This window comes from Ailuropoda melanoleuca, chromosome 8, assembly GCF_002007445.2.
Source record: "Ailuropoda melanoleuca isolate Jingjing chromosome 8, ASM200744v2, whole genome shotgun sequence".
NCBI classification, from domain to species: Eukaryota; Metazoa; Chordata; class Mammalia; order Carnivora; family Ursidae; genus Ailuropoda; species Ailuropoda melanoleuca.
In genome coordinates, this window is record NC_048225.1 from 86735541 (window position 1) to 86751781 (window position 16241).

At 35.0% G+C, this 16241-nt stretch overlaps 1 protein-coding gene across 1 annotated transcript in view; it reads left to right on the top strand.

Moving 5' to 3' along the window:
- Positions 1-15761, top strand: part of SHCBP1L (SHC binding and spindle associated 1 like) — a 40164-nt gene extending 24403 nt beyond the window's left edge. The window contains exons 6-10 of the mRNA XM_034666818.1: positions 9768-9873; positions 11829-11982; positions 13255-13505; positions 14277-14399; positions 15209-15761. Coding sequence (XP_034522709.1) covers positions 9768-9873; positions 11829-11982; positions 13255-13505; positions 14277-14399; positions 15209-15460 — 886 coding nt within the window. The 3' untranslated portion in view covers positions 15461-15761. The remainder of the gene's footprint in view (positions 1-9767; positions 9874-11828; positions 11983-13254; positions 13506-14276; positions 14400-15208) is intronic.
- Positions 15762-16241: the final 480 nt, after the last annotated feature.

A 16241-nucleotide genomic window follows, 5' to 3' on the forward strand; every position in this document is an offset into this window, starting at 1 on the left:
TCACGACCAGCACCATTGAAATTGCAAGGATTATTAGAAACTTTTATCAACAGCTATATGCCAAAAAACTAAACAATCTGGAAGAGATGGAGGCCTTCCTGGAAACCTATAAACTACCAAGACTGAAACAGGAAGAAATAGATTTCTTAAATAGGCCAATTAACTATGAAGAAATTGAGTCAGTGATAAACAACCTTCCAAATAATAAAACTCCAGGCCCAGACGGTTTTCCTGGGGAATTCTACCAAACATTCAAAGAAGAAATAATACCTATTCTCCTAAAGCTATTTCAAAAAATAGAAACAGAAGGAAAGCTACCAAACTCATTCTATGAGGCTAATATTACCTTGATCCCCAAACCAGGCAAAGACCCCCTCAAAAAGGAGAATTACAGACCGATTTCTCTAATGAATATGGATGCCAAAATCCTCAACAAGATCCTTGCTAATAGAATCCAACAGTACATTAAAAGGATTATCCATCATGACCAAGTGGGATTCATACCTGGGATGCAAGCATGGTTCAACACTCGCAAATCAATCAATGTGATACATCATATCAACAAGAAAAGACTCAAGAACCATATGATCCTCTCAATTGATGCAGAAAAAGCATTTGACAAAATACAGCATCCTTTCCTGATTAAAACCCTTCAGAGTGTAGGAATAGAGGGTACATTTCTCAATCTCATAAAAGCCATCTATGAAAAGCCTACTGCAAGCATTATTCTCAATGGGGAAAAGCTGGAAGCCTTTCCCTTAAGATCAGGAACACGACAAGGATGCCCACTCTCGCCACTATTATTCAACATAGTACTAGAAGTCCTTGCAACAGCAATCAGAAGACAAAAAGGGATCAAAGGTATCCAAATCGGCAAAGAAGAAGTCAAACTGTCTCTCTTTGCAGATGACATGATACTCTATATGGAAAACCCAAAGGAATCCACTCCCAAACTATTAGAAGTTATAGAACAATTCAGTAAGGTGGCAGGATACAAAATCAATGCCCAGAAATCAGTTGCATTTCTATACACGAATAACGAGACTGAAGAAAGAGAAATTAGGGAATCCATCCCATTTACAATAACACCAAAAACCATGCGTTACCTTGGAATTAACTTAACCAGAGACGTAAAGGACCTATATGCTAGAAACTATAGATCACTTTTGAAAGATATTGAGGAAGACATAAAAAGATGGAAAAATATTCCATGCTCATGGATTGGAAGAATTAACATAGTTAAAATGTCCATACTACCCAGAGCAATCTACACTTTCAATGCTATCCCGATCAAAATACCGAGGACATTTTTCAAAGAACTGGAACAAATAGTCCTTAAATTTGTATGGAACCAGAAAAGGCCCCGAATCTCCAAGGAACTGTTGAAAAGGAAAAACAAAGCTGGGGGCATCACAATGCCGGATTTCGAGCTGTACTACAAAGCTGTGATCACAAAGACAGCATGGTACTGGCACAAAAACAGACACATCGACCAATGGAACAGAATAGAGAACCCAGAAATGGACCCTCGGCTCTTTGGGCAACTAATCTTTGATAAAGCAGGAAAAAACATCCGGTGGAAAAAAGACAGTCTCTTCAATAAATGGTGCTGGGAAAATTGGACAGCTACATGCAAAAGAATGAAACTTGACCACTCTCTCACACCATACACAAAAATAAACTCCAAATGGATGAAAGACCTCAATGTGAGACAGGAATCCATCAAAATTCTAGAGGAGAACATAGGCAACAACTTCTATGACATCGGCCAGAGCAACCTTTTTCACGACACATCTCCAAAGGCAAGAGAAATAAAAGATAAAATGAACTTATGGGACTTTATCAGGATAAAGAGCTTCTGCACAGCCAAGGAAACAGTCAAAAAAACTAAGAGACAGCCCACGGAATGGGAGAATATATTTGCAAAGGACACCACAGATAAAGGACTGGTATCCAAGATCTACAAAGAACTTCTCAAACTCAATACACGAGAAACAAATAAACAAATCATAAAATGGGCAGAAGATATGAACAGACACTTTTCCAATGAAGACATACAAATGGCTAACAGACACATGAAAAAATGTTCAAAATCATTAGCCATCAGGGAAATTCAAATCAAAACCACACTGAGATACCACCTTACGCCAGTTAGAATGGCAAAGATAGACAAGGCAAGAAACAACAATTGTTGGAGAGGATGTGGAGAAAGGGGATCCCTCCTACATTGTTGGTGGGAATGCAAGTTGGTACAGCCACTCTGGAAAACAGTGTGGAGGTCCCTTAAAAAGTTAAAAATTGAACTACCCTATGACCCAGCCATTGCACTACTGGGTGTTTACCCCAAAGATACAGACGTAGTAAAGAGAAGGGCCATATGCACCCCAATGTTCATAGCTGCATTGTCCACAATAGCCAAATCATGGAAGGAGCCGAGATGCCCTTCAACAGATGACTGGATTAAGAAGCTGTGGTCCATATATACAATGGAATATTACTCAGCTATCAGAAAGAACGAATTCTCAACATTTGCTGCAACATGGACGGCACTGGAGGAGATAATGCTAAGTGAAATAAGTCAAGCAGAGAAAGACAATTATCATATGGTTTCTCTCATCTATGGAACATAAGAACTAGGATGAACAGTAGGGGAAGAAAGGGATAAAGAAAGGGGGGGGTAATCAGAAGGGGGAATGAAACATGAGAGACTATGGACTATGAGAAACAAACTGAGGACTTCAGAGGGGAGGGGGGTGGGGGAATGGGATAGACTGGTGATGGGTGGTAAGGAGGGCACGTATTGCATGGTACACCGGGTGTTGTAAGCAAATAATGGAGCATCGAACTTTACATCGGAATCCGGGGATGTACTGTAAGGTGACTAACATAATATAATAAAAAATCATTAGGGGCGCCTGGGTAGCGCAGTCGTTAAGCGTCTGCCTTCAGCTCAGGGCGTGATCCCAGCGTTCCGGGATCGAGTCCCACATTGGGCTCCTCCGCTGGGAGCCTATTTCTTTCTCTCCCACTCCCCCTGCTGTGTTCCCTCTCTCTCTGGCTGTCTCTCTGTCACATAAATAAAAAAATAAAATCTTAAAAAAAATTCACTAAAAAAAAAAACTAATAAAAAAAATGGGCAGAAGACATGAATAGACATTTTTCCAAAGAAGACTTCCAGATGGCTAACAGACACATGAAAAGATGCTCAACATCTCTCGTCATCAGGGAAATACAAATCAAAACCACAATGAGATATCACTTCACCCGTCAGAATGGCTCTAAAACTAACAACTCAGGAAACAACAGGTGTTGGCAAGCATGCAGAGAAAGGGGAACCCTTTTGCGTTATTGGTGGGAATGCAAACTGGTGCAGCCACTCTGGAGAACAGTGTGGAGATGCCTCAAAAAGTTAAAAATAGAGCTACCAAAGACTCAACAATTGCACTACTAGGTATTTATCCAAAGGATACAAAAATACAGATTCAAAGGGGCACATGCACCCCAATGTTTATAGCAGCACTATCAACAAGAGCCAAATTATGGAAAGAGCCCAAATGTCCATCGACTAATGAATGGATAAAGATGTGGTACACACACACACACACACACACACACACACACACTGGAATATTGCTCAGCGATCAAAAAGAACAAAATCTTTTCGTTTGCAAAAACATGGATGAAGCTAAGGAGTATAATGCTTAGTGAAATAAGTCAGTCAAATATATTATTTTACTCATGTGGAATTTAAGAAACAAAACAGATGAACATAGGGGAAGGGAAGGAAAAATAAAATAAGATAAAAACAGAGAGGGAGGTGTCCCGACATCAGTAATCACTTTAAATGCAAATGGTCTAAGTATATAAATCAAAAGATAGAGATTGTCAAAGTAGATAAAAAAACAAGATCCAACTGTATGTTACGTATAAGAAATCAACCTTTAATATAGAGGCTTAGAAATGTTAAAAGGAAAGAGTCAGAGAAAAATACTACATACTAACACAACCATTAAAAAGTTGGATTAGCTATATTTCAGACAAAGCAGGCTTTGGGAAGAACCAGTTAAATTATCAGGAATAAACAAGGGCATTGCATAATGATAGAGTGTTCAGTTATCCAAGAAGACATAGCAGTCTTTAATGTGTATGCACCTAACAGAATATCAAAATATGTGATGCAAAAACTGATAGAAATGCAAGAAAATAGAAAAATCCACTATTATAGTTGGGAGACTTCAGCATCCCTTTTTCAATAATTGATAGATCAAGCAATAATAAGGGATAGAGGAGAATTCCTCAAATTGAAGAAGAACATCTACAAAAAACCTACAGCTAACATAATACTCAATGGTGAGAAATTGGATGCTTTCCCCCTAATATAAGGAATACGGCAAGGATATTTTCTCTCATCACTTCTCTCTTTAATATCATGCTGGAAGTCCTAGATGGTGCAATAGGATAAGAAATGGAAATAAAAGACATACAGATTGGGAAAGAAGAAATAAAACTCTTTGCAGCTGACATAATTGTCTACATAGAAAATCTCAGAAAATCATCATCATTATCATCATTATCCTCATCATCATCAACAACAACAAAACCCTGGAACTAATGAGTATAGCAAGGTTAATATCCAAAATCACTTGCTTTCTTATATACCAGTAAGAATTTGAAATTTTAAAAATATCATTTATAATAGAGCCAAAAAATCAAATATTTAGGTATAAATCTAACAAAATATGCATAGGATTTATATGTGGAAAACTACAAAACTATGATGACAGAGACAATGTAAATAAACGGAGACATATTATCTGTCAATATTGTTAAGATGTCAGTTCCTCCTAACTTGATGTGTAGATTCTATGCAATCCTAGTGAAAATATTTTGCAAGCTATTTTGTAGGTATTGACTATTTCTAAAATTCATATGGAAAGGCAAAAAGCCTACAACAGCTTACACAGTACTGAAGAAGAATAAAGTGAGAGTACTCATATTAACCCAATTTTAAGTCTTATTATAAAACTACAGTAATCAAGAAAGTATGGTATTGGTGAATAGACACATAGACCGTGGAACAGAAGAGTACAGAAATAGATCCACACAAATATAGTGGACTGAACTTTGACAAATGAGCAAACAAAATTCAATGTAGAAAAAATATTATTTTTAAACAAATGGTGCTATAGAGTAATTGAATATCTGTTGCAAAAAGATGAACATAAACACAGACCTTACAACTTCACAAAAATTAACTCAAAGTGATCCAATGACCTAAATGCAAAATAGAACTGTAAGACTTCTAGAATAAATCATATGAGAAAACCTGGGTTGGCAATGAATTTTTTAGATAAAACACTGACAGTATGATCTGTGAGAGAAAAACATTGAGAAATTGGACTTTATTAAAAGTAAACACTTACGCTCTGTGAAAGATGCTGTTAAGAGAATTAAAGACCAGCCAAAACTTTGAAGAAAATATTTGTAAAATACATATCTGATAAAAGGCTTATATCTAAGATATACAAAGATCTCTTAAAATTCATCCCAAGTAACAAACAGCCCAATTAAAATGGACAAACATTCTGAACAAACACTTCACCAGAGAAAATATACAGATGATACAAAAAAAACCAAGTCTATAAAAAGATGCTCAACATCATTACAATTAGGGAATTGCAAATTAAAAGAATGACGTACCATTACCTACCTATTAGAATGGTTAAAAAAAAAAAAACAGAAACAAACAAAAAATCCTGACAATACCAATTGCTGGCAAGGTTGAGGAACAAGAACTCTCATTTATTGTTGGTTGGAATGCAAAACAGCACAGCTTCTTTGGAAGATATTTTGGCAGTTTCTTAAAAGCTTAATGTGGTCTAAGCATATGAACCAGCAATAGTGCTCCTAGTTGGTATTTACCCAACTAAGTTGAAAACTTACATCCACATAAAAACCTGCACATAAATAAAAAAGGATTACTATGGAATACTCCAAACAATTATATGCCAGAAAATTAGATCACCAGATCAAGTGGACACATTCCTGAAAAGATAAAATCTACCCAAACTGACTCGAGCCAAAACAGAAAACCTGAGTGGACCTATAGCAAGTAAGGAGATTAAATTAGCAAATTAAAAACTACCCACAAAGAAAAGCCAAAGACCAGATATCTTCACTGATGAATTCTACCAAATATTTGAAGGATTAACACCAATTCTTTACAAACTTCAAAAAAATAGAAGGGAACACTTACCCAACTCGTTCAGTGAGGCCACTATTGTTACCCTGATACCAAAACTACAAAAACATCACAAGAAAACTATAGAATAATATCCCTTATGAATATAGATACAAATATCCCCAATAATATGCTAACAAACTGAGTGTAGCAACATATTAAAAGAATCAGACACTATGACTAAGTGCGATTTATTCCAGGGTTTTAAGGTTGGTTTAACACATGAAAATGAATCAATATAATACATCATATTAATAAATAAAAAACAAAAGCCACACCTCAATAGACAAGAATTTGATAAAATTCAATGCTTTCATGATAAAAATTTTCAAAAACCTTGGCATAGAAGGGATATTTCTCAGCCTATATAAGGCCATTTATGAAAAACCTTTAACTAAATTCTACTTAAAGGTGAAGATGTTTCCCCACTAAGACCAGGAAGAAGATAAGGATGTCCACTCTTACCACTTCTATTCAAATTGTACTAGAGGTCCCGGCTAGAGCAATAGGCAAGAAAAAAGCCATCCAGTTTGGAAAGGAAGAAGTAATAAAATTATCTCTATTTGCAGATGACATGATTTTGTATACAGAAAATCCAATAATGAAATGCTGCTCAGCAAGATAAAATGCTGATACACAAAATAACATGATGGATCTCAAAACAGACTGAATGAAAAAAAAAAGCTAGACACAAAAGAGTACCTCATGTATTATTTCACTTTAAAATTTCATTTAAAAAAAAAATCCAAGAAAGGGAAATCTATGACAGAAAGTAGATCAGTGGTTGCCTGGGAATAGGTGTGGAGGATTGACTGCAAAGATGCATGAAGGAACCTATCGGTGTGATGGGAATGTTCTGTATCTTGATTATTGTGATTGAGTAAAGTGGGTATACACATTTGTGAAACTTCATGGAATGGTTTAATTAAAATGAGTGTCTTTTATGTAAATTATACCTTAATAAATTTGATTTAAAAAAAAACACTGATATATACTTTTGATTTTAAAACTAGGATTGCATGATAAACTACTGTATTTCCTGAACGTAGGATGCTGTACTCTTTGAGCAGCTAGTGATCAGGTATATGGTGAAGAAATGTGTGAGTAGTTCTCTTTCTCAAGATCATAATCACTTGCTTAAATAGGTATAAAAATGCTGAATGGGTTTACTTTTGAAATGTTGAGTGAAACTTTTGAAGCTGAAAAATATTGGTACTAAAGCTGCATCCCATTAGTATCAAGCAAAAGTGCTGCAGAGAACCCAAAATATGACACCTAAGGAGATTATTAGTAAAGCTACATCTGTTGATAAAGGAGTGTCCCCTTCAGCTGATAGTAATGATAAAAATTATACTCAAACTTTCTTTTGATGATATATAATTAAGAGATAGGAAACGAATTGTAAAGAAGAGCAAAAAGAAGAGAAAGTGCAATTAATTAGAAGTGCTGAAGAGCAAACAATAATAATAATTTAAAAAAAAACAACTCAGAAGCTAGAATTGTTCTGTTGGGAAGCCACAGCCAACATATCTATGGAGACCATATCCTTTGAAACAAAACACTGTTAGTTGAACACATCTAAAATTGGGCATTTCCCTAAACATTTTTATGCCTCAGTATCAGAGACATAACGACACCTTTGCTTTATTGTGAGTCCACAATTCAGTGGACTATGAAAGTACAATCAGGAAAAATTTTTTTTTACTTTTTTTTTTTATTATATTATGTTAGTCACCTTACAGTACATCCCCGGATTCCGATGCAAAGTTTGATGCTTCATTAGTTGCGTATAACACCCAGTGCACCATGCAATATGTGCCCTCCTTACTACCCATCACCAGTCTATCCCATTCCCCCACCCCCTCCCCTCTGAAGTCTTCAGTTTGCTTCTCATAGTCCATAGTCTCTCATGTTTCATTCCCCCTTCTGATTACCCCCCCCTTTCTTTATCCCTTTCTTCCCCTACTGTTCATCCTAGTTCTTATGTTCCATAGATGAGAGAAACCATATGATAATTGTCTTTCTCTGCTTGACTTATTTCACTTAGCATTATCTCCTCCAGTGCCGTCCATGTTGCAGCAAATGTTGAGAATTCGTTCTTTCTGATAGCTGAGTAATATTCCATTGTATATATGGACCACAGCTTCTTAATCCAGTCATCTGTTGAAGGGCATCTCGGCTCCTTCCATGATTTGGCTATTGTGGACAATGCAGCTATGAACATTGGGGTGCATATGGCCCTTCTCTTTACTACGTCTGTATCTTTGGGGTAAACACCCAGTAGTGCAATGGCTGGGTCATAGGGTAGTTCAATTTTTAACTTTTTAAGGGACCTCCACACTGTTTTCCAGAGTGGCTGTACCAACTTGCATTCCCACCAACAATGTAGGAGGGATCCCCTTTCTCCACATCCTCTCCAACAATTGTTGTTTCTTGCCTTGTCTATCTTTGCCATTCTAACTGGCGTAAGGTGGTATCTCAGTGTGGTTTTGATTTGAATTTCCCTGATGGCTAATGATTTTGAACATTTTTTCATGTGTCTGTTAGCCATTTGTATGTCTTCATTGGAAAAGTGTCTGTTCATATCTTCTGCCCATTTTATGATTTGTTTATTTGTTTCTCGTGTATTGAGTTTGAGAAGTTCTTTGTAGATCTTGGATACCAGTCCTTTATCTGTGGTGTCCTTTGCAAATATATTCTCCCATTCCGTGGGCTGTCTCTTAGTTTTTTTGACTGTTTCCTTGGCTGTGCAGAAGCTCTTTATCCTGATAAAGTCCCATAAGTTCATTTTATCTTTTATTTCTCTTGCCTTTGGAGATGTGTCGTGAAAAAGGTTGCTCTGGCCGATGTCATAGAAGTTGTTGCCTATGTTCTCCTCTAGAATTTTGATGGATTCCTGTCTCACATTGAGGTCTTTCATCCATTTGGAGTTTATTTTTGTGTATGGTGTGAGAGAGTGGTCAAGTTTCATTCTTTTGCATGTAGCTGTCCAATTTTCCCAGCACCATTTATTGAAGAGACTGTCTTTTTTCCACCGGATGTTTTTTCCTGCTTTATCAAAGATTAGTTGCCCAAAGAGCCGAGGGTCCATTTCTGGGTTCTCTATTCTGTTCCATTGGTCTGTGTGTCTGTTTTTGTGCCAGTACCGTGCTGTCTTTGTGATCACAGCTTTGTAGTACAGCTCGAAATCCGGCATTGTGATGCCGCCAGCTTTGTTTTTCCTTAGGAAAATTTTCTACTGTATTAAAGAGCTGAGGTGACAGGTATTGATTGTAGTGGGTTACATACAGATTTCCAGGTACAAACCATGAAAATGAAAAGATTTTAGAGTTCAAGGATTTAAACACTCAGTTATCTAAAAGATTTTAAACATTCCATTGCTCTCAAGTTGCTCATTGCTCTCAAAGAGCTTAAAATTAGTGAAACCTACTTCTCAAAGATCCTTTGATAAGTTTTATTTTCTAAGTAAGAATAACTTGAGTCTTTTTCATGTCAATATAATTGTAACAAATGTTTTCAACCCTAGAGTTCATGGACCTTTCTTTCCAAGAATTCTGAGGCGCAGGAAGGGAAAAAGAGATTTTGGAAAGACTATAACACATATTGTGGCAAAAGTGATGACTACTGACATGGTAAGAAATACACTTTATCCCTATTTGTTCATTTAAGTTGTGTGTAATTAGAAAAGAAGCTCTTTGAGGGTAGAGTTCTTGTCTGACATTAATGCCTTATTTCTCCCATTACATTCACTTCAGTGATTAGCATATAATAGGTACTAAATAAATAAATGTCAGCAACTATTTATGGAGTACAAACCTTATTGCTATGCACTATGCTAACAGTAGCTATGGGAACAATAGGAGACAAATATGAGAAAGACTGCATTTGAGGGAGATACCATTTTAAACCAGATCCACAGTCTTGCTGCTTCATACATTTGAGAAGTTATTGAAAGATAGTTTTGCTAGCTATAGAATTTTGGTTGACAGTACCCACCCCCCTTAAATATGTTATCCCACTGTTTTCTGGCTTCCATGGGTTCTGTTAAGAAATCAGCCATTAATCTTATTGCCAATTCCTTGTATATATATATATGATGCATTATTATGTAATCATTAAAAATTAGGCTTTGACAGAGAAAGACAATTATCATATGGTTTCACTCATTTATGGAACATAAGAAGTAGGAAGATCGGTAGGAGAAGAAAGGGAAGAAGAAGGGGGGGGTAAACAGAAGGGGGAATGAACCATGAGAGACTATGGACTCTAGGAAACAAACTGAGGGCTAGAGAGGAGGGGGGTGGGGGAATGGGATAGGCTGGTGATGGGTATTAAGGAGGGCACGTATTGCATGGTGCACTGAGTGTTATATGCAAATAATGAATCATGGAACTTTACATCAAAAACTAGGGAGGTACGGTATGGTGACTAACGTAATATAATAAAAAATATTTTAAAAAACTAGGCTTTGAAAAAATATTTAAAGACATGGGAAAATATGATGTAATGAGAAGTCAGGATTCAGGGGTGCCTGGGTGGTACAGTCTGTTAAGCATCCGACTCTTGGTTTCGGCTCAGGTCATGATATCAGGGTCATGAGTTGGGCTCTGTGCTCAGCCTGGAGTCTGCTTGAGATTCTCTCTCCCTCACTTTCTGCCCCTTCCACTCATGCTCTCACTCTAAAATAATCTTAAAAAAAAAAAAAAGTCAGGATTCAAAGCCACGTATATGTATGGTAGGATACGTTGGCATTATGAATAATGAATATATGCATGGAAAAAGACTAAAAGGAAATCTCTATATAAATACATTTTATTAAGGTTAAAATTTCAATTTGTTATCATTTTTTACGTTTTTCTTATAACCACTTTTATAAGAAAAAAGACATATGAATGACAATGCCATTTCTATTGCAGTAAAATAGTAGGCATTTTTTCAGAATATATTTTTAGTTTTCAAATTTTATTTTGAAAGCTCCACACTCTTGATGGTACTAATAGTGAAGTTCTCTTCCCTTTTCTACTCTCTGTGCAGATTCCTGGTATCTTTTATTTTTAGTTCAAGAATATTTAATATATAAAGTTTTACTGATTTACTAAAATTATAGGATTAGTTTGAGTTAAAATAAAGTATTAGACTGGAAAGAGATCTGGTGTCATAAAACCCTGGATCTAAAGCTTAGCTTAACCACTCACCAACTCTGCGTCCTTGAGCAAATAATTTCATCTCACCGAGTTTCAATGTCCTTCACCTGATAAGGGATAATATTACTTCCCCTCAAAGAGCTGTTGTGAGGCTTGAGAGATAATATGCTAAGTTCAAATTCTGTCTTCTGGCACACAGTCTGTCATAGCTGTAAAATTGTTAGCGATTGCAAAGAAAATCCCATTTCACCATTCCCTTAGTTGATGTGCTGATATTTGGAACATTTAATGAACATAAAGACATATAGTATTTACAGCATATTACAGTGTAATATACAAGGTAAGTCTTTGAGAAAAGCACATGTTGCTTATAAGCTAACTGATTTAAATGACCTATTTCAGTTTATTTCATTGTTAAAAGTGTACTGTTTTATTCTTTTCAGGTAAAGGACTTCTCTTCAGACACACTTCTCCAACAGCATGACGATTTGGATTTGGCTTTGGATAGTTGTTATAGTGGAGATACAGTAGTTATTTTTCCAGGAGAATATCAAGCTGTAAATCTTGCTTTATTGACTGATGACATCATTATAAAGGGTTAGCAGGGCATCCTTTGCAATCTTTTTATAGCAATGTATACTGGAAAAATGGTATTATTATATTATAAACATGATTTACCTAACACAAAAATCCCTTATGTGCCTTATACAATTAAGACTCACCTGTTCAAGAGTATATTATCTGTACAGGTGACCTCATTTGGACATAATATACCAAAGCAAATCAATGAGACCACTTCTTCCCATTGATAATGTAGCACTACAAGCAGATTCTAAAAAGATCAAAATAATAAAAAAACCAAAAAACCTGTTTGTAATGTTTTTACCCAAACTACTTTTTCTACCTCTATTGCATTTCTTATCACTTTAGTAGGAAGACCCAAATGTAAGGCTATATTAAAATATATTCAGCATTTTCTCAGGTTAATTCACACGCAAACTTGCTAAAATAGAAGAGTTTACTAAATTTCTTTTAGGTTCTGAACCTATTCAGTAATTTTAAATCTGCCCTTTGACATTGAAGGATATTCCCACTGTCTGGCGAAAAGAACCAGGTGACTTAGGCTTTGCCTATCAATTCAAAAATTGAGCAAAAATTCACTAGATCTTGATGACTGTAACCAGTAGTATTTTGCTGAACTGCATAGGTAATTAGGAATGTATTTGTCAGGGGCACCTGGGTGGCACAGCAGTTGGGCGTCTGCCTTCGGCTCAGGGCGTGATCCCGGCGTTGCGGGATCAAGCCCCACATCAGGCTCCTCTGCTATGAGCCTGCTTCTTCCTCTCCCACACCCCTGCTTATGTGCCCTCTCTCGCTGGCTGTCTCTATCTCTGTTGAATAAATAAATAAAATCTTAAAAAAAAAAAAAAGGAATGTATTTGTCATTTTCAAATTTTGTAGCATTCTTGAAGATACAACCCCTCATTTTTGGATTGATGTTAAATTTAGATGATTGCTTTGACTAGATCAAAATTGTGGCTATATTACATTAATCTTATAACCTAATTAACAAGTCTCTGACAGTCTTTTTTAGTTATGGTAATTTATTATGGTTTTGAAACCAGGTTATGATAAGATAGTTTTAATATCTTAGACATTTTGTAAATGACTGCTGATTATGTAATAGGAAATTTAGGAAAATATATTATGGAATGGCATTAAAATATGGACAAAAGATTACATTATAGTTAAGTATCTAATTACATATACTACTTATTAAAAATATATAAAAACAGTATTATTGAATGACTAAAGGACTTTAAACTTTGTGATTACTCATTTAATTATGTTCTTGTCTCTATGAATTAGGAGTTGGAAAGAGAGAGGAAATTATGATTACTTCTGAACCTTCTCATGACAGTTTCGTGGTGTCTAAAGCTGATAATGTGAAGCTAATGGATCTATCTTTGATACAACAAGGGACAGTTGATGGTATTGTGGTGGTGGAGTCTGGTCACATGACTCTAGAAAACTGTATATTAAAATGTGAAGGAACAGGAGTGTGTGTTCTTACAGGGGCTGCTTTGACAATTACAGACAGTGAAATAACTGGTGCCCAGGTATTTCATTTTATAGAAACAGCTTTATATGACAATAGATAACCCTGAGTGATCTTAATGTGCAAAGAATAATGATTAATTCATCTTTGAATTGAATTATAATCAAGCTTAGAAACTGATAAAATGAGGACAAGTACAGAGCGTCATAGCACACGTAGGAAAAATGAACTAAGTCCAAAGTAAAGAATTACAGGCTTTCAATGTGATTTTTTTTTTTTTGATCTAGGAATTGGTGGCTACAAAACAGATGAGGAGTCAGTTAACGTTTACTTAAAAAGAAATGAGTTTGAGTCTTCAGATAACAATCACAAAGAGCATTAAAATACTGGAAAATGGAATGAAAAGAAAGATTAAATAAAGGAGATTTTAAAAATAGAATGACTTAATTTCCACTAAACTCAGGAAGTAGACATTAGCAGCACTGAGGGATTTAGAATACATATAAATAAAATTTTATAACTATGGAAAGAATTGTTTAGATTTTTGACTCCCTTCTAGAGATTTCATTTGGGTGGGAGAGCAATGTGACTTAATGAGACTCTGTGACTTCAACTCTCCTTCTAGGCCCAATGATCTTCTAACACAGATAATACTAGTTTTCAAAGTTTTTAAACATTCTCTCTACAATAAATCATTACATGAATTATCATATTTTTGTGTAACTTAGTGTGTTGAGAGAGCTAAAAAAGAATTATAGTTTTTTAATCTAAAGAAAATTTTGGAGAGGTGCATGTGTGTTTTGAAATTGTTTTATTTGCTTTTACTTTACAGGGTGCTGGTGTTGAACTGTATCCTGGGAGCATAGCCATTTTAGAAAGGAATGAAATTCATCACTGTAACAACCTCAGAACCAGTGACAATTCAAAAAGCACCTTAGGTGGAGTTAATATGAAGGTATTCTCATATTTCTTAATATAGAGTTGTTATAAGAATTATAAATAATTATCATAAAAATACTAAAATATTACTTCTAGACAAAGTTTAGTCTAAATGTTATTTATTTCGAAAAGAATAGAGATAATTAAAATATGGTTTAAATGATGGCTGATATAAAACAAGTTGTCTCTAATTTAACAGTTTCAACTTAAATTCCTAGCAGATAACTTTGATAAAGTGGATAGTTTTGCTTTTATAAAAATGTTTTAGATTTTTCATTGGGCAGATCTGTAGTACGTTTTGGAAAGTAAAGCAAATAAAAAATTAAGAAATATATTAAGAAATATTTGTCTTACCTTCAAAGTTTGTAAAATAATTTAAGCTAGCCAATTAAAATAGCAATAATTTGTAAGTGAAATGCCTTCCCATTCCTTTTTACTTCTATTAGCTCTACCTTTCTAGGTCCCTCTCTAGACTTATGCAGTTAATGAAGTTTTTCTCTAGAATTCTAGGTTACATATAATTATTTGAAATTACTTTTATATTATTTGAAAGTTTATCATTTTTGATATCTGAAATTATTTTCATTATATTAAAAACTTCATGAGATATTGTTGTATAAAATAAATTGAAAACTTTATTTAATATTTCAACACTAGAGATTTCCTTGGTTGTTATTATAGTAATCAGTGTGAGGAAAATATCACTTGCTCAAAACAGATTTAGTTGTTCTAAAGAAACATGTAAACCTAAGAATAAATTCTAGAGTTCATATTTTATTTTTAGAGAAATTACTGAAAAACTAATTTCCTTGAATATTTTAACAGGTTCTTCCAGCACCAAAACTGAAGATGACTAATAATCATATTTACAACAACAATGGCTATGGTGTAAGCATTCTTCAACCAACTGAACAATTTTTTATTGTAGCAGAAGAAGCCCTCAACAAAGGGGCAGCTTCAGGGGACAAAAAAGATGACAGTATGCTCTCCAGGGTAATGCAGAATCTGAACCTGGAGATGAACAACAATAAAATAGAAGCAAACTTGAAGGGAGATATCAGAATAGTCACAAGTTAAAGCATCTGGATTTATGTTAATGTTTTATATTTCAGAGATTTGTTTAGTAAATAATTCTCATATCCCACAGAAATGGTAGTTTTAATTAAATTCAAAACCAATTTAATTAAAAAATAATTAAACATTCTAATGATTTTACTGGCTGATTCATTTTAACTTTTAAATAACAGTTTTGAGACATAATTCACAGATCAATAAAATTCACCCTTTAAAGGTATATAACAGTATTTAGTCTATTTTTAGTATATAGATACCACCATCATCACTATTTAATCGCAAAACAAATGTGGTTTTAAACATTGCTTTTGATATTCATAGTCCAATAAGAAGCATTAGGTATTTTATGTAGATAATAAAAAAAAATTCGTTTATAGGCAATTCCTCATTCATTCCCACTTATCTGTGCTAGGAACTAGCATAAGGTAAGACACCACTATACCAATCACTATATTATATAGAATTAGGTTCAACTGCAGCAAACAAAGAAATCCAAAATAAGAGAGGTAAAGAATATAGAAATAGGTGTGCTGGGTGGCTCAGGTGGTTAAGTGTCTGCCTTCGGCTCAGGTCATGATCCCAGAATCCTGGGATCCAGCTCCACACTGGGCTCCCTGCTCAGCAGTCTGCTTCTCCCTCTCCCCCTGCTCCTTCTCTTTCCCACTCACTCTCAAATAAAATCTTTAAAAAAGAATAGAACTGTGTTTCTTCCCCATAACTCAAGAAGTCCAGAGGTAAGCAGTATAGGGTTAATAGATGTTGCATGTTGGTACTTAGTGTACGG